Below are 27,774 nucleotides of genomic sequence, written 5' to 3'. Positions count from 1 at the left end.
GGAGGGGGAGGGGATGAAGTAAGGAGCCAGGAAGTTGATTGTGAAAGAGACAGAAGGTCATGGAAGAAAAGGGGGGAAGAGCACCAGAGGGGTGCGATGGATGGGCAAGGAGATAAGGTGGGAGAGGAAAAAGGGGATGGGAAATGGTGAAAGTGGGGGATTACCGGAAGTTTGGGAAATTGATATTCATGCCACCAGGTTGAAGGCTACCCAAACAGAATATAAAGTGTTGTTCCTCCAACCCAAGTGTGGCCTCATCATGACAGTGTAGGAGGCCATGGATGGACATATGGGAATGGGAAGTGGAATTAAAATGGGTGGCCACTGGGAGATCCCGCTTGTTCTGGTGGACAGAGCATAGATGCTCGGCAAAGCAGTCTCCCAATCTACGTTGGGTCTCACCGATGTACAGGAAGCCACACTGGGAGCACCGAACACAGTAAATGACCCCAACAGACTCACAGGTGAAGTGTCACCTCATCTGGAAGGACTGTTCTCCCTGTGACTTCATGTGATTCTTCTGGATGCTGATTTCCTCCCACATTCCAAAGACATACAGGTTAGGGTTAGTGAATTGTGGGCATGCTCGGCTGGGGCTAGAAGCTTGACGACACTAGCAACCTTCTCCCATCACATCCTCAGACTATATCAGTCATTGATACAAACGATATATTTTACTGTTTATTTCAATGTTTTGATGTACATGTGACAAATAAATCTAATCTCTATCTTTAACTCTTCCAATAGTTGAGTGACCAGAACTGCATGTAATTCTCCAAATAAGGTTTCATTAATGTACAGTACAGCTGTAATGTGACGGCCTAACTCCTGTACAGTGTACTCGCTGACGATGGCCAGGATGCCAAGAGCCTCAGTGTTGTCCCTCCCAGCCCCAGGGGTGAACTCACAGACTGGGCTCCCTGGCTAGCCCTTTGGCTCCAAGTTCTTTCCTTACACGGAGCAGGACTGCCACACAGCACATCCTGGGATCAACAGGGCAAAGAACCCACCTACTAGGCTGCCGAAGCCCATCCACAATGCTCCATCCTTTGGTCACCCCACAGGCATACAAGGTGGCACAAGTACCTTCATTGATTTGGGCAGCTTGGATCCCAGTATGAAACCCTCCAGCAGTTTGCCGATGTATCCTGTCGGAATATCTGGGCCTGCAACACAGAGTGAATTAGGCTGGTGACAGAGGGGAACAAGAGGGATGGTGGAGACCTGCACCCCTCACTCTGATCCAATGTTCATAGAACATAGTATAGTTCATTGTTGACCTACTCCAGGATCAATCTAATCTCTCCCTCCTACACAACCCTTCATTTGTCTGTCATCCATGTGCATGTCTAAGAGTCTTTTAAATGCCTTTGATGTATCTGCCTCTACCACCACCCCTGGCAGGCCATTTCACACACCCGCCAGTCTCTGTGTTAAAAAAAACTTCTGGCGTTGCCCCTATATTTCCGCTAAACACCTTAAAATTATTCCCCCTCATATTAGTGTTATTACTGCCTTAAAAAAAGGTCTCCTTCACTCCTAAGACATACTCTCAAATCCAGGCAGCATCCTGGTAAATCTCCTCTGCACCCTCTCTCAACTCCCACATCCTTCCTATAATGAGGATCTTGTCTCTAATCTCTCCCCTCTGATCTTAAACCTGTGCCCTCTTGTTTTCAATAACTTCCCCATTTATGACCTTATATACCTCTATCAGGTCACCTCTCAGTGTTCCAGAGAATAACATCCAAGTCCATCAACCTACTCTTGTAGCTCAGAGCCCCAAATCCCGGCAATATCCTGCATGTGGTTTGTTATTAGCTTGTAAGCGGAGTTTGTTATTTTTAAACCCCAGCACGTAGATGTGATGACGTAGCAAGTGAGTAAAATCCTCACATATTATGCTGGAAGAACATAGAATAGTAAAGGCCCTTCAACCCATGTCGCGCTGACCTTACCTTACTCTAAGATCAATCTAACTTTCCCTCCCACACAGCCCTGCATTATTATTATTATTTTTTAAATCAGCCATGTGTCTATCTAAGATTCTCTGAAAAGCCCTCAATGTATCAACCTTACCACCACTCCTAGCAGTACATTCCACACACCCATCATTCCCTGTGTTAAAAAACAATACCTCTGGCATTCCCACCCCCCCATATTTCCACCAATCCTTTAATACTTTGCCACCTTATATTAATTATTTCTGCCCTAGGAAAAAATGTCTTCTTTACTCCAAAGCGAAAAGCCCTATCCGCATGAGAAATGCACGCTAATCCAGGCAGCATTCCAGTAAATCTCTCCAAGCTCTCCAAAACTTCCACATCCTTCCTATACAGAGGTGACCAGAACTGAACACAATATTCCAAGTATGGTCTAACCAGAGTTTTCATAGTGCTGCAACATTACAAGGTTTATTTTATTGCTAAAGTGCGCATGTGCAATACAACTCTGATATTTGTCTTCTCCATTACCTTACAGCTCTAGAAAGCAATCCCCCAACTAAAGAAGGCCAACACTCTGTACTTTCTTAACTCGTCTATCAAGTTATGTAGCAACTTTCAGCGATCTATGGACGTGGACCCCAAGATGCACTGCTAAGAATCCTGGCATTAATTTTCATCACAAAAGATTAAGCAGTTGTTAGAAATCCAGATCATCACCGAAATTGTTAGCAGAACTCAGCAGAACTGTTTATTCCATTCCGTAGATGCTGCCCGACCTACTGAGTTCCTCCAGTATTTGTGTGTTGCTCTGCCTTCACATTGCAACTCTTCAGAGGGGCATCTCTTGTCCCACAACACTGCCCCATCTTATATCGTGCAGGAAGCTCTCACAACCACAAACATCGTGACCTCACCTTTTGCCTTCCTGTGGATTTGTGGAGCAGTCCATCCATAGAGTCCGTCTCCCGTTTCCACCTCACCCAACACTGAATCGTAGCGCGAGAGTGAATCCCTGGCATAGATATCATCATCGTCCTCCTCCAGAGCCCCGACACCAAACGCCTTTCAGACATATTGAGAAGGAACACAACATCAAAACAGTGTTGCCAAGCCTGAACGGTTCACCCTTATCCTCATCCTCACCTCCCCAACTGTCACATACTGAACATCCACTCCCCCCACCTGAGCAATCCACACTTCCCATCCACTCGCTGACCCCTGACCATTACCCACTGTCACCCCTCACTGACCCCATCACCCACTGTCACCCCCACTGACCCCATTACCAACACCCATTGTCACCCCTCACTGACCCCATCACCCACTGTCACCCCTCAATGACCCCATCACCAACACCCACTGTCACCTCGCACCCCCTGCCCCAACATTGTCACATCTCACACTGCCCTTTCTCCAACTCCCTCCAGATGAAGCGAAGCCTCCATTTTAAGAGTCTGCTTCTATCCCCCACAAAACACTCTCGGCTGCTCCGAGTGAGGGACTCAGGCCCTTTGTCCACCCAAGTCTCCACAAGCTCTCTTTCATCAGACGCCAGACTCACCTGACCAGTGATCCCAACTTTCCTCTCCCTGCTGGACTGGACATCACCCAGAAGGCTGTGAGACCGGTTGGAGTCTGTGTTGAACACACTGCCAAGCTCCTCTGTGGGCAGCCCGTACAAAGCCCTGCGAGGATCAATTCCACTGTACCCCAGCCCACGCTGGTCATCCTTCGGTGTGAAGTCCATCGGTGTTACGTCTTTCGGTGCAAAGGTAATGTTTTCAGGAAGATAGTCCTCCTCGTGCTCTTCCTACAGAGAGGTAACCAGCACTTGGTTATATCTCACAGTGTCCTTAAAATATAGCAGATTCCGGTTAACTGGGGCAGCAGCTTATTTAGGACAACTCTTAAAAAACAAAAACTAATTGAGAAAATAGCTGGTATTCCCTGCATTTATTTGGGACACTATGCCACCTAATTGGAATAGGAGATTGTTGCTGAACAGCTTCTAACTAGCATCAGCTGCATGCACTTGTGTGGCTGTTAGATACTACACCATGCTCAGAGTGAACAATTTTTAAATAGCATCAGTTGTTTTTGCTTATGTTCGGATGTAGCAATTTCTGTCACTGATAGTTAGTGAGAAGTATGCAATATGATAGTACAGAACTGTTTTGCGCTCTGCGATTTCAAGCATTCAGACTTGGAGTTGCTAGAAAAGGCCGAGAGTGAAAATGAAACAAGTTAGGAACCGCAAAGAATTTGAAGGTATTGAATGTTACAATGAAAATGAAGATTTGGAGGATGCAATCATCAACAGTGTTGTAAGATGGCAGTCCATTATCTGCACTCGGTATCTGAGCTGATTTTGTTAATTTACAGTCAATCAAAAGAACACAGCAGTGTACAATGGATTAATTCATCTGTCAATAACTATAGCAAACTAATACATAGTTTTATAGAATTGTAATATTATTGACAGTGTTCTGATTTGTTTTGTATTTAATTTAAATACATAATTTCAATTCAATTCAATTTGTTACTCAGTTACATGATAGTTTGTCCTTTTTAACAATTCCCATGAAATTTTGGCGAATTGGGGCAGCCGCTTAATTAGGCAAAATGTACTGGTCCCGACTGCGAAAAGCAGGGCATAAGACATTGAACAGCACAACCTGCAAAACTAAGTTGTTCACAGTAAATTATTGTCATAAGATACTGAGGTGGTGAAATACTTGTCTTGGATTCTGTTCATACAGATCAGATCATTACAGATAGTTGAGCTACTACAAGGTAAATCAATAACAATGCAGTTTAAAGTCTTACAGTTACAGAGGAAGTGTAGAGCAGGTCATAACAAAGTAGATTATGAGGTCAAGAAACCCTTTTATACAAGGGAATCTTTCAATACTCTTATAATGGCCTGGTAGAAGCTGGCCTTGAACCTGGTGGTATGTACCTTTTGCCCAATGGAAGTGGGGACAGAGAGAATGTCCGGGTTGGGTGGAGTCTTTGATTATACTGGCTGCTTTACTGAGGCACAGCGAAAAGATTTGTTTTCTATGCATCCATACATATAATTTTATTAAACAACGCACTGATGTGGAACAAGGGAAAACAATAATAGAATGCAAGATGAAGTGTTACAATAACAAAGTGCAGGCAGAAAGATGCAAGGCCGTAACAAGGTAGATTGTGAGGTCAAGAATCCATTGTTATTGTACTAGGGAACTATTCAATAGTCTTGTAACAGGGTAGAAGCGACTTCTCGGTACACATGGCAATAATACATCAATACCATATACACTAGGATTCAGGAAGTTGAAACAACATGGGACAAGAATGGAGACTACACCACATACCTGTGATTGTTGCCAATCTTTATCAGGCAGGGAACAGCCATACACCTTCACACCAGTATCTGTGTGGCGAATAACATGAACAATTGATGAAAATGAGTCCTCTGTATGTTCTCAACTCTTCTGAGGTGTATCACAGTTCAGGCAGGCAATGAGTGATGTCTGACCGTGGGCCCATGTGATCCTTGCTCTGCACTGGGTGTCTCTTAATCCAACGGGGGCAGAACCATACTTGGGGGAGAAACATAAGACCATAAAACACAGGAGCAAAATTAGGTAATTTAGCCCATCAAATCTGCTCCCCATTCAATCATGGCTGATTTATTATCCCTCTCAACCCCACTTTCTTGCCTTCTTCCTGTAAGATTTTACACCTTTACTACTCAAGAATCTGTTAAATATATCCACCAACTTGGCCCCCACTCCCTTCAGTGGCAATGAAATCACACAAGACTGCCAATTTGATTAAAAGTTGGGTCCTGTTGCACCTAAGCTAATCCTTTGGTTCAGCAGACTGCTAGCCAAAGCACAACCTCCATTCTGATAAACCGTTCACACATCCACTGGCTCAACTGGTGGCTTCTCTCAGCCACCCCACAACACAGCTAGTCGTAGTCACAGAATACTACAGCACAGAAACAGGCTCTTCAGCCCATCGGTGCTAAAGTACTCAACTTGGCAATTCCTTGTATATTTTCGTTGCACTCTTTCAATCTTATTTACATCTTTCCTGTAGGTAGGTCTGTGGCGTGTGGCCGAGTGGCTAAGGCGTTGGACTAGCAATCTGAAGATCGAGAGTTCGAGCCCAGCAGAGGTAGCATGTTGTGTCCTTGAGCAAGGCACTTAACCACACATTGCTCCAGTCCACCCAGCTGAAAAATGGGTACTGGCAAAAAAATTCTGGGGGGTCAACCTCATGATAGACTGGCATCCTATCGGGGGGGGGGGGGGGGGTAGTCTTGTACTCTCATTCGCTTCACGCAACAGAAACCGGCATAAGCACTGGCCTGATCAGCCTATAAGGCTCGGGACAGACTTTAACTGTAGGTAGGTGACCAAAACTGCACACAATGTTATATATTAGGTCTCCCAGTGTCTTAGGTCCCACCGCATGCTTTGATAATCTTCCTCGCTGTCCACTACACCACCAATCTTGGTGTCATCTGCAAATTTGCTGATCCAGTTAACTACATTATCATCCAGATCATTGATATTGATGACAAACAACAATGGTCCAGCACTGATCCCTTTGGCACACCAATAGTCACAGGGCTCCAGTCAGAGGGGCAACCACTCTGGCTTCTCATGTGAAGTCAATGTCTAGTCCAACTTACTACGTCATCCTGAACGCAAATTAACCTTCTTGACCAATCTCCCATGCAGGACCTTGTCAAAGGCCTTGCTGAAGTCCATGTAGAAACCATCCTCTGCCTTGCTTTCATCAACTTCCATGGTAACATCCTTGGACATCTGTGATTGGCTGTACACTGCCTACCACACACACACAAAACCATGCTGATAGATAGATAGATAGATAGATACTTTATTCATCCCCATGGGGAAATTCAACTTTTTTTTTCCAATGTCCCATACACTTGTTGTAGCAAAACTAATTACATACAATACTTAACTCATAAAAAATATGATATGCATCTAAATCACTATCTCAAAAAGAATTAATAATAGCTTTTAAAAAGTTCTTAAGTCCTGGCGGTTGAATTGTAAAGCCTAATGGCATTGGGGAGTATTGACCTCTTCATCCTGTCTGAGGAGCATTGCATCGATAGTAACCTGTCGCTGAAACTGCTTCTCTGTCTCTGGATGGTGCTATGTAGAGGATGTTCAGAGTTATCCATAATTGACCGTAGCCTACTCAGCGCCCTTCGCTCAGCTACCGATGTTAAACTCTCCAGTACTTTGCCCACGACAGAGCCCGCCTTCCTTACCAGCTTATTAAGACGTGAGGCGTCCCTCTTCTTAATGCTTCCTCCCCAACACGCCACCACAAAGAAGAGGGCGCTCTCCACAACTGACCTATAGAACATCTTCAGCATCTCACTACAGACATTGAATGACGCCAACCTTCTAAGGAAGTACAGTCGACTCTGTGCCTTCCTGCACAAGGCATCTGTGTTGGCAGTCCAGTCTAGCTTCTCGTCTAACTGTACTCCCAGATACTTGTAGGTCTTAACCTGCTCCACACATTCTCCATTAATGATCACTGGCTCCATATGAGGCCTAGATCTCCTAAAGTCCACCACCATCTCCTTGGTCTTGGTGATATTGAGACGCAGGTAGTTTGAGTTGCACCATATCACAAAGTCCTGTATCAGTTTCCTATACTCCTCCTCCTGTCCATTATCCCTAATCAGTCCCTGTCTATCCAAATAATCACATATCTAGTTCCTTAGATATATTTAAAGCAGAGGTTCATTGTACTTAATTAATAACAGCATCAAAGTTATGGGGAGAAGTCAGGAGAAAGGGGTTGAGGGGGCAAATAAATCAGCAATGATTGAATGCACAGCAGACTCGTTGGGACAAATTGCCTCATTCTGCTGCTATGTGTTATGGTCTTAGTGTGATCAATAATTATTCCTCACCGTCACTAGAACAGGTCACCCACTCAGTGACACACTGTCTCTGTTGAACCTTATGACACAAGTTAGAAGTCACAAAAGTGACCTCATTGTCAAAATGACTTCATCGCCTTTGAGACGACCTAATCTCTGGAAGATGCTACAGTGATGCAACATTCTTCCTACATCTAGGGGTCTTGAAACCTAAACCAGTTAAGAGCAATAGTGGCACACACAAAATGCTGGAGGAACTGAGCAGGTCATGCAGTATCTACGGAAACAAATAAGCAGTTGAGATTGCGGGCCGAGACCCTTCATCAGGACTGCTAAAAGGTCTCTGCCCAAAACACCAACTGTTTAATCCTCTCCATACATTGCTGCCTGACCTGCACAGTTGCTCCACCATTTTGTGTGCGTTACTCTGGATCTCCAGCATTGTGGAAATTTCAGCAAAGCAAGGCTTAAAATGGTGTGCTAGCCAACAGAGTGCAGTCACCTTGTGTAGCCTTTCTCTGTGTGAAAGTTCACTAAGGCAACAGAAATGATAAACAGACAGAGACAGTGCACAGACATAGTGCAGTCACCCAGGGTGAACATGGTCATTGAAAGCCGAACTTTTGTACAGCCTTTCTGGTTCAACCCTGGGAACCAAGGTCACTGAGCACACCAAGACAAGATACAGATGTAAACAAAGAATCCTTACAATTGGACAGCTACTTTACTAATTCTCAAGTACTATTGGCCTTTCACACAAGGATTTAATTAGTTAATACCCTAAGATATGTATTATGATTGGTATTTAAACATGCAAATGATAGGATTGAGAAGAGCAGTTTCTATTGGGTCAATTCTGTATGAAAATCACATTTCTTGGTTCAAACTTCAGAGCAGTGTGTTAACAGGCTATACTTATTGTGCATACTTAAATAAAGTGTCATTGAGGAACAAGTGCAAGTCATCAGAGTCCAGTTAATTGGTATAGACAGCATTTCTCATATTTAGGAGTGATTGTGGGATGGTCTCACCAGTCTGCTGTCTTTGAGCTTTTCTCTTCACACGTGGTCCTAATCCTTGGCCCTCTTTCCAGCCCATTTTCCGCAGCAGCTGCACGCCAATTGTTATCCTGCATGGAACATTTAGGCATTTTAATTTACATCCTCGGATTAACAAAGTTGGTTGATAGAAGTTAACCAGGTCATGTCAGTGAGATGTAGTGAGTTTAGTAAGCCTAAGCAAATAATCACCAACCCAGTGGATTCTGAACAGATCCAGAGAAGGAACAGATCCCTCCCCATTACTCCCATCCTGGTGCCAGGGAACAGTACCACAGCAACCTAAGCTTCATGACGTAATGACTGTTGAAGCAGATCCTCAAGTTCCCCTTTACGGAGCTCCTGAGCGTGGGGACAACCCAGAAAACAAGCAGCTCACCATCCCCACAGACATGATTCCTGCTCTCTATTACAGCCTTGATGGCTAGAGCGATTTCAACATCAACTCCTCCACAACTATCGCCATTCCAGGCAAAGACCCAGTCCTTAGCACGAAACATCAATGTTTTATTCTGCTCCAAAGATGCTGCCTGACCTACTGAGTTCCTCCAGCTCTGTGTGTGTGTGTGTGTGTGTGAGAGAGAGAGAGAGAGAGTGTGTGTGCGCGCGTGTGCGTTTTCAAGATTTCCAGCTTCCACAGAATCTACGAGGGCTATGTTCCTTTGCTTTCAGACTGCTCAGCATCCGCACGGAACGTGTTTAGTGCCTGTGGCCTCAGGGTGAAAATGCCTGAGACCCCTCTCCCCCCACAGTGTGGTCGGAATATCCCCAGTCCAACCAACCACCTGCCAGCTCTGACACAAGAGGTAGAACAAGGGGAAAAGTTAAAGGTCAGCTGATAAAGCCCTCTACCCAACCCTGCCCCAGAAGCCTCTTACTTTGCCAGGCAGATCAGGTCCTCCAAGATGGTGGCCCCAGGAATTGGACCCATTACACTCGCCAAAGCCCGGGACTTCTCCTGCAGCTTGTCTGTCGCCTTGGAGGCAAACTCTCCCGTAGTCACGATTCTCCTCGGTGCAATGCCGTGCTCCTCAAGATCCTTCAAAGTACAGAGTTACCCAGTATCCATGAGACTCCTCACATGCAACTATCCACCAACTCCCACAGCCCTGTTGCTGCATCCCTCCCCTTCCACAACCCTCAACCTCCCATGTACCCCACCATTCCCCTCCCTCCACCTCATCCCACTTCCTCCCCTATCTCAGTCAACTCCCATATCCCTAACTCCTTCCCCAACTCCCCCTCCCAGCTCTCCCCTCATTCCCCTCCCAAATCCAGCTCACTCAATTACCCAAATACCCTACCCCTCCCTTCCCCCATACCCCACCTTTCCTCCACCTCCCTCAACTTCCATATACCCAAACCCTTCCTCTACCCCACCATCCCTCCTCCTTTCTTCCCCTCCACAATCTCCACCACTATTCCTCTACTTCAGCCTCCTATATATCTCACCCCACCATCCATCAACTCCCCGTCCCCAGCTGCCCTTCCATCCAGGGAAGTTCCCATTACACTTGTGTTCACTGCTGCCTTGGAAGTTGTGTCATAACATTGCCTGGTTACCAACTCATGTGTTAAGGGAACAGCTCTACTGACACTGGCATACAATGTTGATCCTCCAACTAACTCACTTTTGTCTCTCTCGCTTTCCTGAAAGAGCAGTTCTTCCTCATTTCCACAGGGGATGGTAACTGAAAGCTGAGACATGACACTGTCCAGCACCTTTGTCTCCCTCTCACTGCCTCTCATCTCAGCTCTCAGCCCTCCTCTCCCCTCCTGGCACAGGGTGGTGGGGGGGGGGGGGGGGGAAGAATGTTAAAACCTCCATTCAGTAACCTGGCAGCCCCCCCCCCCCACCTCCCTCCAATCAGCACTGCCCTCCACACTGTTTGTGCCCTCAGCTCTGTACCCAGAGGGCACAGCCTCAGAATAAGACCACAAGACATAGGTGCAGGATTAGGCCATTCAGCCCATCGAGTCTGCTCCACCATTCCATTATGGCTGACCCAGGATCCCAGTCAACCCCATTCACCTGCCTTCTCGCCATAACCTTTGATGCCCTGACCAATCAGGAAACTATCAATTTTCACTTTAAATATACCCACAGACTTGGACTACACAGCTGTCTGTAGCAAAGCATTCCACAGATTCACTACTGTCTGACTAAAAGAAATTCCTCCTTACCTCTTTTCTAAAGGGTCGCCCCTCAATTTTGAGGTAGTGCTTTCTAGCTCTGGCCACCTCCACCATTGGAAACATCCTCTGCACATCCACCTTATCTAGTCTGTTCAACATTCTGTAGATTTCAATGAGATTCCCACACATTCTTCTAAATTCTAGTGAGTACAGGCCCAAAGCTGCCAAATGCTCCTCATATGTTCAACCCTTCATTCCTGAAATCATCCCCGTGAGCTTCCTCTGGACTCTCTAATTATAACACATCTTTTCTGAGATATAGGGCCCAACACTGTTGACAATACTCCAAGTGAGGCCTAATTAGTGTCTTATAAGAGAAAGCAGGTACAGGGTTTTGAGTTGGATGATCAGCCGTGATCATACTGAATGGTGGTGCAGGCTCGAAGGGCCGAATGGCCTACTCCTGCACCTAGTTTCTATGTTTATAAAGACTCAGTATTATCTCCTTGTTTTTATATTATATTCCTCTTGAAATGAATGCCAACATTGGTTTTGCCAATACAAGGATATCTTTTTAGAACAGAGATGAGGAGAAATTTAGCTACAGGCTGGTGAATCTGTGCAATTCATTTCTACAGATGGCTGTGAAGGCCAAGTTATTGGGTATACTTAATGCAGAGGTTGATAGATTCTTAATTAGGCAGGGCATGAAGGGAGGTGGGGAGAAGGCAGGAGAAAGTGGTTATGAAGTATATTGGAATGGTGGAGCAGGCTCGATGGGCCAAATAGCCAAATTCTGCTCCTATATCTTATGGTCTTGCCAAAGTCAGCTCAGAACAGAACGTCGCCTTGCTCATCTTGAATCCTCATCATGTGGACAGTGAGCCCATCTCCCAGACCCCGACCCAACCCCATAGCTCCCAGTGAGCTCCTCCCTCTGTGTAGTCTTCTACTGTACCTCGTTTCCTGCCCCCCACACCCAGCCACACAGTTCCCAGGGACCTCCTCCCTCTACACTCTTCTACTGTACCTCTTCTCCTACCCCCAGACCCAGTCACAGAATAAGATGCCAGGGATCTCCTCCCATTGTACCTCTTCGTCCATGAAGTGCTCAGGGCTGAGCAGCTGCTTCTCTGCCTTTTTCTGTCGTGAAGACACAAAGCTTGAAGGTGTCCATCCTGCACAGAGTCACATCATTCATTCAGATCAAGTTCAGTTTATTGTCATTTGTATATCACCAAACAAAACCACATTCCTCCAGACCAAGGTGCACTACACAGAACATACAACTCACACACATGGCATACAACTCACCACAAATATTATTTGTTAATTTAAGGTGCATATACAAGTTAAAAAGTAAACAGTATAACACTCCTGGCACTTCATACTTTAAGATGGTGCCAATAAGGGGCAACTCATTGAGCATAACTTCGATGAGAATCATCAAATATTCCCATTCAGGACTACCACAGCTGAAATCCACAGTCACACAGCCATGGGCACTTCAGTAAGCAAATCATTTGATACTCAAAATCAAAGGATTCCAGACTGCAGTTTCCCGTTAGGAAAGAGGAAGCATGAGAAGTGGGCTGGGCTGCAAGTATGATTGAAATGCAGAGGTTTCTGATCCTCACTCCCGTCTATCTTTCTGTTGAATATACAGTCTGTGGAAAATAAAATTGAAGATAGCAGAGCAACATTGCCCAAGGGGCATCAGGAACTGCTGTGTACTTTGCTTCACAGAAACATGGCTATCCCCTGCCATTTCAGACACAGTGCTATAACTCAATGGCTTCACCTTTCACTGTAACACAGGACAACTAGTGATCCTTGTCTTCCTGACAGGAAGACCACAGTCTGTGCAGATCAGAAATAACATCTCTTCCTCGCTGACAATCAACACTTGTGCACCTCAAGGGTGTGAGCTTACTCCTCTGCTCTACCCTCTTTACCCACAACTGTGTGGGTAGAGACTGCTCAAATGGCAGAATTTCAGATGGCAGTGGTGTACAGGAGCAAGATAGTTCAGCTGGTTGGGAAGAGTTGCAGCAACAATCTTGCACTCAATGTCAGTAAGACCAAGGAATTGATTGTGAACTGCAGTGAGGGCAAGTTGAGGGAACACACACCAGTCCTCAGAGAGATCAGAAGTGAAAGAGGTGATCAGTTTCAAGTTCCTGGGTGTCTATCCAGGATCTGTCCAGGGCCGAACATATTGATGCATCTACAAATAAGATATGGCAGCGGCTATACTTCATTAGGAGTTTGAAGAGTATTGGTATTTCACCAAAGATGCTCACGAATACAGTCGGCCCTCTTATCCACAAAGGATTGGTTCCGGGACCCCTTGCAGATACCAAAAATCGCGGATGCACAAGTCCCTTATTCAAACTGTCTCAATGCAGTGGACCTTAGGACCCAGCAGAACCCCAGACCTTATTTAACCTGTCTCAGTGCAGTGGACATTAGGACCTGGCAGCAGAGCTCTGAATCAGCAGTATTTCTGTTCATGAAAATAATCACGATCACCAATGAAAATAAAGTGGAAATAATAAAGCGATCAGAAAGAGGTGAAACGCCATCAGTCATTGGAAAAGCGTTAGGCTACGTCGATCAACAATCAGAACAATTTTAAAGGATAAAGTGAGAAAGGCCCTGCCCCGATGAAAGCTACAAGCAACACAGTGGTTTAATTATTGGGTTTTGGATCCTCCACATCAACCAGGCACAGATGGAAAGTGCACTCGGGAGCGGTCTGTCACTGAAGCGAACTCGGGAACTTTCGTTCCTGAGCCCAGCACTGAAACATACGTTCTTAGCATTTTATATGCATAGAAAGGTAAAATATATACTGTATACTAAGACAAACGTTTGACTAACTGATGCTAAATAATACCGGATGTACCTGTTCCGACTTACTTAGTAAGAGAACTTACGATTTTTTTCGATCCCGATCCACGATAACCCTCGCACATCCTCTCGTATACTTTAAATCATCTCTAGATTACTTATAATACCTAATACAATGTAAATGTTATGTAAATAGTTGTTATACTGCATTGTTTAGGGAATAATGACAAGAAAAAAGCCTGTACATGCTCGAACAACAAGGCCTTGAAGGGCACTTCCAGGTTTTCTCGATTCGTGGTTGGTTGAATTCGCGCATGCGGAACTCGCGGATAAGGAGGGCCGACTGTACTTATCATGGAGAGCATTCTAACTGGTTGCATCACTGTCTGGTATGGAGGGGCCACTGCACACGATCGGAAGAAGCTGCAGAAAGTTGTAAACTCAGCCAGCTACATCATGGGCACTAGCCTCCACAGCACTGAGGAGACCTTCAAAAGGCGAGACCTCAAGAAGGTGACATCCATCATTAAGGATCCCCATCACCAGGACATGCCCTCTTCTCATTGCTACCATCAGGGAAGAGGTACAGGAGTGTGAAGACACAACATCTCAGGAACAGCTTCTTCCCTTCTGCCATCAGATTTCTGAATGGGCAATGAACACATGAACCTTACCTCACTATTTTTTGCCTCTTATTTTGCACTATTTATTAATTTTTTAAAAGCATACACTTATTGTAATTTATAGTTTTATTACTTTTTATTGCGATGTGCAGCTGCAACAAAACAACTAATTTCACAAAAAAATGCTGGGTGATATTAAATCGTACAATGAGATTCAGACATGGTGACAGGGAGCTCCATAGTCTTACGGTCTGGGGGAAGAAGCTGTTTCCCATCCCAACCGTTCTTGTCCTAATGCTGCAGGACCTCCTGCCTGATGGTAGGGGTTTAAGGAGATTGTTGGACGGATGGGAGGAACCATTGATAATGCTGAGGACCCTGCGTACGCTGCACTCCTGATAAATAACTCAAGATGGGTGGAAGAGAGACCCCGATGATTCTCTCAGCAGTCTTTGCAACCCTTCGTAGGTACTTGCGGTCATATGCCTTGCAATTCCCATACCAGAAAGTAATGCAGTTGGTAAGGACACTCTCAACAGTGCTCCTGTAAAAATTGGTTAATATGTCAGCCCTGCATCCCACACAATCCTCTGTACGCGAGTTGGGCAACACATGACTCACTGATACGTGTGCCCAAGCCGGGGAAACATGCAGTCCTCTACTTAGGCCGCTGTGATGCACAGCACAACAGGCCAAATGCACAAAAGACTTCATGTGAGCAAAGTACATGAGGCACCCATCGCCCTTGCCCATAAACTGAGCCAGGGAGGTGGGTGGCCCGTTGGGGAACGACGGGATAAACTGGAAAACGTCCCAGCCTTATGCTAAAGGCCTGGTAATGTCTGTTCACAGTCCACCAGCATGACGTTGCATCAGGTCAGTCAAATAGGGCCTCAAACCCCAGCTCTCACCCTCAGACACAGCCCCACAGATCCCAGGGACCTCTTCAGGTGGGAGAAGGGAACAATCTACAGGCAAACACCAGATCTGCAGCTTCCCTCTGCATCTTTGGATCTGGAAATACAGCAGCGGCCACTTTATCTCCTATCTAAAGAGTGGCCACGTAGTGGCATGTTCTTGGCTTCTGCTGCTCCAACTCATCCACTTCAAGGTTCAACGTGTTGAACACTCACAGATGCTCTTCAGCACTCTGTTGTAATGGCGATTACTCGAGTTACTCTTGCCTTCCTGTCAGCCTGAAAGTCTGACAACTCTGTACTTTTTTTTTGCCCACAGAACTGCCATTTACTGGATGTTATTTACTTTTGGCACCATTTTCTACAAATTCTAGAAATTTTGTGTAAAAATCCAAGAAGATTGCGATTCTGGGAGTTTCAAACTACCCCATCTGGCACCAACAATGATTCCAAGGTCAAAGTCAGTTAGATCACAGTTCTTCCTCATTCTGATGTTTGGTTTGAACCTCTTGACAATATCTGCATGCTTTTATGCATTGTGTTGCTGCCACGTGATTGGCTGATTAGACAGTTGCATTAACAAGCAGCAGCTGTACCTAATAAAGAGGCCTACCATACAAACTTTCACTGTCACCATATCGAGATGGCACGACTCCCTCCCCAACAACCCAGAAGCACCTACGTACACTAGAAGGACTACAGTGGTTCACAAAGACAGCTCTCCTTCACCTTTTGAGGACAGTCAGGGATTGGTGCCAAGTTACTGCCAAAAACACACATCCTAAACAATGAAAAGCGATAAGTAGTTTGTTGGCATAATGCTAGTACAGTGCCAGCAATTGCTGCTAATATACGTAAGGAGTTTGGATGTTCTCCCTGCGACTGTGTGGTCTTCCTCCTGGTGCTCCGGTTTTCTCCCACATTCCAAAGTTAGTAATTGGTGGGCATGCTATGTTGGCACTGGAAACATGGTGACACTGGCGGGCTGCCCAACAGAACATCCTTGGACCGCACATTACACATTTAACTGTATATTTCCATGTACAAATATGTGACAAATAAAGCTCATCTTTAATCTGTTTTTTAAAAATAGCCAGTTGCTGGGTGAAGAGGTAATGGGTGCTCTCAACGAAGGAGTGTTTGGGAAGTCCGCCCATCTTATAATTGGGTAAATTCATTCTCTCTGCCACCATCATTCTCTGGTCTTGGGGAAAGCGCCTTCAGAATGTCCTTACCTTCCTTTGAGCCCACCGAGTTGAAATACCCTGCAGAGAATCCCCCAGTGAATGCACCATGAAAGCGCTTGTATCGTCCCTTTTCATCCTTCACAGTCTGGTCCTGCAGAGGAACTGGTTTCTTCACAGAGGGTCCCTTACCTATATAAAAAAAAGAGTAGCCCTGATGAACAATCTCAACCAAAAATGTCAACTGTTTATTCCCCTCCATAGATGCTGCCTGACTTGCTGAATTCCTCCAGCATTGTGTGTATGTTGTTTCAGATTTCCAACATCTGCAAAATCCCATGTATATAATAGCCTTGGAGGAAGTCCAAAAGAGATTCAACAGGATGACAGAGTTTCCTATCAGGTGAGGCTGTACAGTTTGGGTCTGTATTCCTTTCAGTCTACAAGAATGAGGAGTGACCTTATTCAAACATACAAGACCCTAACGGTCTTGACAGAGTAGATGTTGAGATATTTCCACCTGTGGGAGAGTCACCAACACAAGGAGACAAGAGACTGAGCTAGAGAATAAGAACCTGGTCAGTTAAAACTGAGATGTGTGGATCAGCACTTGGAGCTGTGATGTTGTGGCCGTTCCAGAGACTTGGATGGTGCAGGGGCAGGAATGGCTACTTCAAATGCCACGCTTTACTGTTTCAGAAAGGACAAGGAGGGAAGCAAAAAAGATGGGGGCGTGGCACTGTTGATCAGAGATAGTGTCACGGCTGCAGAAGAGGAGGAAGTCATGGAGGGGTTGTCTATAGAGTCTCTCTGGATGGAGGTTAGGAATAGGAAGGGGTCAATAACTCCACTGGGTGTTTTTTTATAGACCACCCAATAGTAACAGGGACATCGAGGAGCACATAGGGAGACAGAATCTGGAAAGATGTAATAATAACAACGTTGTTGTGGTGGGAGATTTTAATTTCCCAAATATTGATTGGCATCTCCTTAGAGTGAGGGGTTTCAATGGGGTGGAGTTTGTTAGGTGTGTTCAGGAAGGCTTCCTGACACAATATGTAGATAAGCCTACAAGAGGAGAGGCTGTACTTGATCTGGTATTGGGAAATGAATCTGGTCAGGTGTCGGGTCACTCAGTGGGAGAGCATTTTGGAGATAGTGATCACAATTCTTTCTCCTTTACCATAGCATTGGAGAGGGATAGGAACAGACAAGTTTGGAAAACATTTCATTGGAGTAAGGGGAAATATGAGGCTATCAGGCAGCAACTTGGAAGCATAAATTGGAAACAGATATTCTCAGGGAAACGTATGGAAGAAATATGGTAAATGTTCAGGGGATATTTGCATGAGGTTCTGCATAGATATGTTCCAATGAGACAGGGAAAGGATGGTAGGGTACAGGAACCATGGTGTACAAAGGCTGTTGTAAATCTAGTCAAGAAGAAGAGCTTATGAAAGGTTCAAAAAACTAGGTAATGATAGAAATCTAGAAGATTATAAGGCTAGCAGGAAGGAGCTTAAGAACGAAATTAGGAGAGCCAGAAAGGGCCATGAGAAGGCCTTAGTGGACAGGATTAAGGAAAACCCCAAGGCATCCTACAAGTGTGTGAAGAGCAAAAGGATAAGAAGTGAGAGAATAGGACCAATCAAGTGTGACAGTGGAAAAGTGTGTATGGAACCAGAGGAGATGGCAGAGGTACTAAATGAATACTTTGCTTCAGTATTCACTACGGAAAAGGATCTTGGTGATTGTAGGGATGACTTGCAGTGGACTGAAAAGCTTGAGCATGCAGATTTTAAGGAAGAGGATGTGCTGGAGCTTTTGGAAAGCATCAAATTGAATAAGTTACCAGGACCAGACAGGACGTACCCCAGGCTACTGTGGGAAGCGAGGGAAGAGATTTCAGAGCCTTTGGTGATGATCTTTGCATCATCAATGGGGATGGGAGAGGTTCTGGAGGGTTGCGGATGTTGTTCCCTTATTCAAGAAAGGGAGTAGGGATAGCCCAGGAAATTTTAGACCAATGAGTCTTACTTTAGAGGTTGGTAGGTTGATGGAGAAGATCCTGAGAGGCAGGATTTATGAACATTTGGAGAGGCATTATATGATTAGGAGTAGTCAGCATGGCTTTGTCAAAGGCAGGTTGTGCCTTATGAGCCTGATTGCATTTTTGAGGATGTGACTAAGCACATTGATGAAGGTAGAGCCGTAGATGTAGTGTATATGGATTTTAGCAAGGCATTTGATAAGGTACCCCATGCAAGGCTTATTGAGAAAGTAAGGAGGCATACCATCCAAGGGGACATTGCTTTGTGGATCCAGAACTAGCTTGCCCACAGAAAGCAAAGAGTGGTTGTAGACGGTTCATATTTTGCACGGAGGCCAGTGACCAGTGGAGTGCCTCAGGGATCTGTTCTGGGACCCCTACTCTTTGTGATTTTTTATAAATGACCTGGATGAGGAAGTGGAGGGATGGGTTAATAAATTTGCTGATGAAACAAAAGTTAGGGGTGTTGTGGATAGTGTGGAGGGCTGTCAGAGGTTACAGCGGGACATTGATAGGATGCAAAACTGGGCTGAGAAGTGGCAGATGGAGTTCAACCCAGATAAGTGTGAGGTGGTTCATTTTGGTAGGTCAAATATGATGGCAGAATATAGCATTAATGGCAAGACTCTTGGCAGTGTGGAGGATCAGAGGAATCTTGGGATCCGAGTCCATAGGACACTCAAAGCTGCTACGCAGGTTGACTCTGCGGTTAAGAAGGCATATGTGCATTGGCATTCATCAGTCGTGGGATTGAGCTTAAGAGCTGAGAGGTAATGTTGCAGCTATATAGGACCCTGGTCAGACCACACTTGGGGTACCGTGCCCAATTCTGGTCGCCTTGCAAGAGGAAGGACATGGAAACCAAAGGGTGCAGAGGAGATTTACAAGGATGTTGCCTGGATTGGGGAGCATGCCTTATGAGAATAGGTTGAGTGAACTCGGCCTTTTCTCCTTGGAGCGATGGAGAATGAGAGGTGACCTAATAGAGGTGAACAAGATAATGAAAGACACTGATCGTGTGGATAGTCAGAGGCTTTTTCCCAGGGCTGAAATGGCTAGCATGAGAGGGTGCTGGGGAGTAGGTACAGAGATGTCAGGGGCAAGTTATTTTACACAGAGAGTGATAAATGTATGGAAAGGGCTGTCCGCGGCGGTGGTGGAGGTAGAAATGATAGGGTCTTTTAAGAGATTCCTGGACAGGTACATACAGCTTAGAAAAATAGAGGGCAATGGGTAAAACCTATGTAGTTCTAAAGTAGCGACATGTTTGACACAGCTTTGTGGGCCAATCAGCCTGTATTGTGCTGTAGGTTTTCTATGTTTCTGTGCGAAATAATTTCTTCATTCAGAGGGAGGTGAATCTCTGGAATTCTCTGCCCCAGAGAATGTGGGATATATTTAAGCTGAAGAAAGATAAATCTTTGAAACATTGAGGAATTGGTGTTATTATGGACCTGGCACAGAAGAGTTTTAACCAACATAGAACATAAAGATCTGAAGCAACAAGTAATCTGATGGAAGAACTCAGCATTTCAAGCAGTTTCTGTGGATATTTCAGGCTGAGACACTTTACCTGGAGACTTGGTTCGCATGACGGGTCTCCACCCAAAACATTGACTGTTAACCCTGGACTCTGCCAGGGGGTAGAGGCCAAGATGCTGGGACGTGCTTGCCACCACAAGCCCCTTCACCTCCTCACCTGTTAACCAGTTCCTACTAGGTCCCATTCATTCCACTCTGCTCCAGTCTCCATTACCCCACCTACATGTTCAGATCTCTGTTACCCTACTCCCTCCCAAACACTGGTCTCCATTAACCACATACCCCCCTCTGGTCTCTGTAAATCACCCCCAACCTCCAGTCACCATTACCCAGCTCCCCTTCACTCTAAGGGCCCAGTCCCCATAAACCCATACACTCCCAAGCTTCCTCCCCACCCTCCAGTCTCCATTACAACTCCCTACTGTCAGGTCCCCGTTAACCCACCCACACCCTCATTCCCCACTATCCTCACCATCCGGTCTCCATTACCCTGTTTCACCCCCCCCCCGGTCTCAATTACCCCACTCCCCCCATCCTCCGGTCTCCGTTACCCCACTCCCCCACCCTCCGGTCCCCATTATCCCGCTCCCCCCAACTCTCCGGTCTCATTTACTCCGACCCACCCCACACTCTCCTGTCTCCGTTGCCCCGCTCTCCCCCCACCCTCTGGTATTTACCCCGTTCCCCCCGCCCTCCGGTCTCCGTTACCCCGCTCGTCCAACCCTCCGGTCTCATTTACCCCGTTCCCCCCGCCCCACGCTCACCGTCAAGCGGTTCCAGCGGGGTGCCCAAATACACAAAATCTTCCTCGTCTTCCTCGGCCGCCGCCATCTTCCACTTCCGGGTCAGGGGGCGGCTCCGGGCACGACGAGAGGAAGGAGGCCTCTCGGCCCCTCACCGTGATCCTGAATGATTCAACAACCGATCCTTCCCCCCGCAGCGTTACCGTTAGACACCCCAGCACCGATTCCCACCACGAAACCCGCACTTAATCCCTGATTCTCACCTCAAGCACCCCTCACCACCGACTTTCACCCTCAAACTCGCCATCATCCCTATTCTCATCCCAAACCCGCCCTTACTGCTTCTCACCCCCAAACCAACCCTCACCACCAATTCCCACCATCACCCCGATTCTCACCCCCAAACCTCCCCCTCACTGATTCTTATCCCGAACCCCCCCCCCCCATCCCTGGTTCTCACCCCAAACACTCCCTCACCCTGATCCCCACCTCCAAAACACCTTCATCGAATCTCACCCCAAACCCCCCACTGCAATTCTCACCCTCAAAACCCCCACCCCCAATTTGCACCCTCAAACCCGCCCTCACCCTGATTCTCATCCTAAACCCACCCTCACTGATTCTCACCCCCAAACCCACCCTCACTTCCAATTGTCACCCATAACACTGCCCTCACCCCCCCAATTCTCACACCCTAACTCTGCCACCCCCCAAACTCAGTCACATTCCCGATTCTCACCCCCAAACCTGGTCACATCTCCTATTCTCACACCCAAAGCCAGTCACACCCCCAATTCTCATTCCCAAACCTGCCTTCACCCCAATTCTCAGCCCCAAACCTGCCCTCGCACACGTCTTGCCCCCAAACCTACCCTCACTCCAAACTTTTCCTCACCGTCAAACCCGCCCTCACCACCAATACTCTCCCCAAACCCACTCTCACCTCTAAACCTGCCATCACCTCCCAATTTTCACCCCAAACCTGCCCTCACACCCAACCCCCACTCTGATTCTCACCCCAAATCTGCCCATACCCCGATTCTCAACCCCAAACCCAGACACAACTCCAATCCTCACTCCCAAAACTGACCTCACAGCTGATTTTCACCCTCAAACCTGCCCTCATCACCGATTCTCACTCCAAACCCCCCACTACTCCAGATTCTCAGTCCCAGACCCACCTCACCCAATTCTCACCCCAAACCTGCCTTCAGCCTGATTCTCATCCCAAACCCACCCTCACTGATTCTCAACTGCAAACCCGCCCTCACCCTCGATTCTTGTCCCTGAACCTACCCTCATCCTCAAAACCACCGCATCCCTAACTCTCACGTCCAAACCCGCCCTCAACCCCAAATACCCCTCACACTGAAACCCACCCTCACCCCTTGATTCTCAGCCCCAAATCTGCCCTCAGCCCTGATTCTCTGGATTCCAACTAGGGAGAACCTACTCAACCTGGTCTTGGGAAATTAACTGAACCACGTGACAAACCTGCTTGTGAGTGAATATTTTGAGAATAATGACTACAATTCATTATGTTTTCAGATAGTTACGAATGAGGATTAAACCGGACCTTGTGGGAAGGCACTAAATTAGGGGAGGGCTGATTACCACAGCATAAGATGGAAGCTAAGGAATACTTACTGGGAGGAGTTTCTACAGACATTTTGTATTCTGGCTGGGAAGCCTCCAACATGATGGCATTTCTCTAACCTGCTAATTTCTCCTCCTTCCCCCTCCTCTTTTACCATTCCCATTGTGATTAGAGCTAGAGGTTAAGGGTGAAAACAGAAATGTATAAGGGGAACAGTAGGGAACTCTTCACTCAGAGGATAGTGTGAGTGTGGAATGAAATGCTGAATGCAGGTTTGATTTCAACATTAAGAAAAAAGTACATGGATGGGAGGTGTGGAGTGCTATGGTCCAGATGCAAGTCAATGGGACTAGGTAGATTAATGGTTTGGCATGGAGTAGATGGGCCAAATGGCCTGTTTCTGTAGTACTCTATGGTTCCACTTCTCTTCTCCTCACCTGCCCATCATCTCCTCCTTCCCTTTCTCCCATGGTTCACTCTCTTCTCCTATCAGATTCCTCCTCCTTCCACCCTTTACCTCTTCACACCATCACCTCTCAGCTTCTTACTTCACCTCCTCCATCCATCTATCTTCTCCTGCACCTATCACCTGCTTGTACACTCCCCTCCCCCCCCCCCCCCACACTTTCTTATTCTGGCTTCTGCCCCCTTCTTTTCCAAACCTGATGAAGGATTTTGGCCTGAAATGTCGACCATTAATTTATTTTCATAGATGCTGCTAAATTCCACTAGCATTTTGAGTTTGTTCCCCCAACCAGGCACTAGGAATGTGATGAACTGAGATGGACCATTTATGTTCTCACTTGAGATCTGCCAAACAGGTTCCTTCAGTGCCAGACCTACTGGGACGGGTAGGGAGACATGTACAGACAGACCCAGTAGCAGAGAAGTAAGTCACATACTGCAGAGACTCATGGCCAGAGCCACTGGTATTCCAACAAAGTGGGCAGAAAACTGGGGTTATCCCAAATGAGTCATCTTCTTAGATCGACATCACACCAGATCCTAAATCACTCCCCAGTGAGGCTGGTCTGGTTTGTTTTGTTTTGCCTTATTATTGTCATATGAACCAACATGTAAACTCTGCCATGAACCATTGCAAGCATGGCTACATAAGGATAAGGATTGGGTATGGAGCTAGCAATCCCATCCCATAAAAAATCCAGAGCTATAGAAAAGGCAACAGAAGCTAAAAAGACTTCATCCCTGGGAGAGGAAAGATCTTCACCCACAAGACCTATGAAGTCATGGTGAAAAGCGCAAGCTCGTGGAAGTCACAGGGCTGATTAACGTTGTATGATGCAGGTGTAAGACTGGTCCAGGACTGAGGGCTCTGGGGAGCTGCCGTCAGTGGCCTTTGCTCCAGTACAGGTGATGGGCTTAAGAAGAAGTACCAACATGCAGTGGAAAGCTAGTGTTGCATCTGGTCCTCTACAACTTTACGCCTAGCAAAGGCATTACCTATACTGCTGACAGAGTGGAAATGGACATGTTTCCTATAGTGAGTGAGTCTAGGACCATACAGCACAGTCTCAGAATGCAAGGACATAATTTTAGAACAGAGATGAGGAAGAATTTCTTCAGCTGGTGAGTGGTGAATCTGTGGAATTCATTGCCACCGACAGCTGTGGAGGCCAAGTCATTGAGTATATATAAAGCAGAGCTTGATAGGTTCTTGATTAGTCAGAGCAAAGGTTACAGGGAGAGGGCAGCAGAATAAGTTTCAGAGGGATGATAAATCATCCGTGATGAAATGGCAGAGCAGATCAATGGACTGAATGGCTTAATTCTGCTCCTATGTTTTATGATTCCTATACACAGGCTCATCTTTGTGTTCCAGTCAGACTATTAGAGAGTCAGAGCATTACAGCCCTTTGGCCCAACTAGTCTGTGTCAGCCTGGGTTTTTTTCTCCTCAGGCAGTGAGAGGCATTCCACCAGAGGATTTACCGGATGGAAAAGCCCTCCCCACCACTGAGCACATCTACAGTACATGGTGCGCTGTTGCAAAAAAGCAGCTTCCATCATGGAGGACCCCCACCACCCATGCTCTCTTCATGCTCTCTTCTTGCTGCTGCCATCAGGAAGGAGGTACAGGAGTCTCAGGACTCACACCACAGGTTCAGGAACTGTTATTACTCCTCAACCATCAAGTCAAGTCAAGTCACTTTTTATTGTCATTTCGACCATAACTGCTGGTACAGTACACAGTAAAAACGAGACACTGTTTTTCAGGACCATGGTGCTACATGAAACAGTACAAAAACTAGACTGAACTACGTGAAAACAACACAGAAAAAAAGAAACTACACTAGACTATAGACCTGCCGGGGACTACATAAAGTGCACAGAACAGTGCAGGCATTACAATAAATAATAGACAAGACAATAGGCACAGTAGAGGGCAGTAAGTTGGTGTCAGTCCAGTCTCTGGGCATTGAGGAGTCTGACAGCTTGGGGGAAGAAACTGTTACATAGTCTGGTTGTGAGAGCCCGAATGTTCCGGTGCCTTTTCCCAGATGGCAGGAGGGAGAAGAGTTTGTATGAGGGGTGCATGGGATCCTTCATAATGCTGTTTGCTTTGCAGATGCAGCGTGTAGTGTAAATGTCTGTAATGACGGGAAGAGAGACCCCGATGATCTTCTCAGTTGACCTCACTATCCACTGCAGGGTCTTGCGATCCAAGATGGTGCAATTTCCGAACCAGGCAGTGATGCAGCTGCTCAGGATGCTCCCAATACAACCCCTGTAGAATGTGATGAGGATGGGGGGTGGGACATGGACTTCCCTCAGCTTTCACAGAAAGTAGAGATGCTACTGGGCTTTCTTGGCTATGGAGCTAATGTTGAGGGACCAGGTGAGATTCTCCACCAGGTGAACACCAGAAATTTGGTGCTTTTAACGATCTCTACTGAGGAGCCATCGATGTTCAGCGGGGAGTGGTCGCTCCGTGCCCTCCTGAAGTCAACAACTAACTCTTTTGTTCACATTCAGAGACAGGTTGTTGGCTTTGCACCAGTCTGTTAGCTGCTGCACCTCCTCTCTGTAAGCTGACTCATCGTTCTTGCTGATGAGACCCACCAATGGTCGTGTCATTGGCGAACTTGATGATGTGGTTTGAGCTGTGTGTTGCAGCACAGTCATGGGTCAGCAGAGTGAACAGCAGTGGACTGAGCACACAGTCCTGGGGGGGGGGGGGGGGGGGGGCCCTGTGCTCAGTGTGATGGTGTTGGAGATGCTGCCTCCAATCCAGACTGACTGAGGTCTCCCAGTCAGGAAGTCTAGGATCCAGTTGCAGAGGGAGGTGTTCAGGCTCTTTAACCAACTCCACTCACCACAGCAATGAACTGTTCCCACAATCAATGGACTCACTTTCAAGTACTCTTCATTTCATGTTCTTGATATTTGTTGCTTATTATTAATTTTTTTCTTTTTGTATTTATTTGTATTTTATTATTATTTAGTACCCTAGGGTACTAAAGGAGGTGGCCCTGGAAATTGCGGATGCATTGGTAATCATTTTCCTATGTTCCTTAGATTCAGGATCAGTTCCTGAGGATTGGAGAATGGCTAATGTTATCCCACTTTTTAAGAAAGGAGGGAGGGAGAAAACAGAGAACTATCGACCTGTCAGCCTGACATCGGTGGTGGGAAAGATGCTAGAGTCCATTATTAAGGATGAAATAGTGGCATATCTAGATAGCAGTGATAGGATTGGGCCGAGCCAGCATGGATTTACCAAGGGTAAATCATGCTTGATTAATCTGTTGGAGTTTTTCGAGGATGTAACCAGGAAGTTAGACGGGGGAGATCCAGTGGATGTAGTGTACCTCGATTTTCAGAAGGCATTTGATAAGGTCCCACATAGAAGATTGGTGGGTAAAATCAAAGCTCAGGGCATCGGGGGGAAGGCATTGACATGGATAGAAAACTGGTTGGCAGATAGAAAGCAAAGGGTAGCGGTGAATGGGTGTTTCTCGGAATGGCAGGTGGTGACTAGTGGGGTGCCACAGGGCTCGGTATTGGGACCTCAGCTGTTTACCATTTACGTTAACGATTTGGATGAAGGCATAGAAAATAACATCAGCAAATTTGCTGATGATACTAAACTGGGTGGCAGTGTGACATGTGATGTGGATGTTAGGAGAATTCAGGGTGACTTGGATAGGCTGGGTGAGTGGGCAGATACTTGGCAGATGGCGTTTAATGTGAATAAGTGTGAGGTTATCCACTTTGGGAGTAAGAACAGGAAGGCAGATTATTATCTGAACGGTATAGAGTTGGGTAAGGGAGTAATACAAAGAGATCTCGGAGTCCTTGTTCATCAGTCACTGAAGGTGAATGAGCAAGTGCAGCAGGCAGTGAAGAAGGCTAATGGAATGTTGGCCTTTATTACAAAGGGAATTGAGTACAATAGCTAGGAAATCCTTTTGCATTTGTACAGAGCCCTGGTGAGACCACACCTGGAGTATTGTGTACAGTTTTGGTCTCCAGGGTTAAGGAAGGACATCCTGGCTGTAGAGGAAGTGCAGCGTAGATTCACGAGGTTAATTCCTGTGATGTCTGGACTGTCTTACGCAGAGAGGTTAGAGAGACTGGGCTTGTACACGCTGGAATTAAGGAGATTGAGAGGGGATCTGATTGAAACATATAAGATTATTAAGGGATTGGACAAGATAGAGGCAGGAAATATGTTCCAGATACTGGGAGAGCCCAGTACCAGAGGGCATGGTTTGAGAATAAGGGGTAGGTCATTTAGGACAGAGTTAAGGAAAAACTTCTTCTCCCAGAGAGTTGTGGGGGTCTGGAATGCACTGCCTCGGAAGGTAGTGGAGGCCAATTCTCTGGATGCTTTCAAGAAGGAGCTAGATAGGTATCTTATGGATAGGGGAATCAAGGGATATGAGGACAAGGCAGGAACCGGGTATTGATAGGAATTGATCAGCCATGATCTCAAAATGGCGGTGCAGGCTCGAAGGGCCGAATGGTCTACTTCTGCACCTATTGTCTATTGCCTATTGTCTTTTGTCTATATTGTATTTATTTGTACTTCTTCGGTATTCACTAAGGAGAAGGATATTGAATTGTGTAAGGTAAGGGAAACAAGTAGGGAAGTTATGGAAACTATGATGATTAAAGAGGAGGAAGTACTGGCGCTTTTAAGGAATGTAAAAGTGGATAATTTTCTGGGTCC

The 27,774-nt window shown here is 46.3% G+C and overlaps 1 protein-coding gene across 2 annotated transcripts in view; it reads right to left on the bottom strand.

Annotated features, from left to right (window-relative positions):
- Positions 1–21,110, bottom strand: part of gpatch1 (G patch domain containing 1) — a 74,555-nt gene extending 53,445 nt beyond the window's left edge. For both annotated transcript variants that reach the window (XM_073070502.1, XM_073070503.1), the window contains exons 1-9: positions 21,006–21,110; positions 16,701–16,841; positions 12,165–12,250; positions 9,815–9,975; positions 8,910–9,007; positions 5,309–5,367; positions 3,508–3,756; positions 2,861–3,008; positions 1,087–1,166 (exon numbers count right to left, since the gene is read on the bottom strand). In XM_073070502.1, the coding sequence (XP_072926603.1) occupies positions 1,087–1,166; positions 2,861–3,008; positions 3,508–3,756; positions 5,309–5,367; positions 8,910–9,007; positions 9,815–9,975; positions 12,165–12,250; positions 16,701–16,841; positions 21,006–21,072 (1,089 nt within the window). In that variant the 5' untranslated portion in view covers positions 21,073–21,110. The remainder of the gene's footprint in view (positions 1–1,086; positions 1,167–2,860; positions 3,009–3,507; positions 3,757–5,308; positions 5,368–8,909; positions 9,008–9,814; positions 9,976–12,164; positions 12,251–16,700; positions 16,842–21,005) is intronic.
- Between the last annotated feature and the right edge of the window lie 6,664 nt (positions 21,111–27,774).

Source organism: Hemitrygon akajei, chromosome 17 (genome assembly GCF_048418815.1).
Source record: "Hemitrygon akajei chromosome 17, sHemAka1.3, whole genome shotgun sequence".
NCBI lineage: Eukaryota > Metazoa > Chordata > Chondrichthyes > Myliobatiformes > Dasyatidae > Hemitrygon > Hemitrygon akajei.
This window is presented reverse-complemented; position numbering and strand designations above follow the sequence as displayed.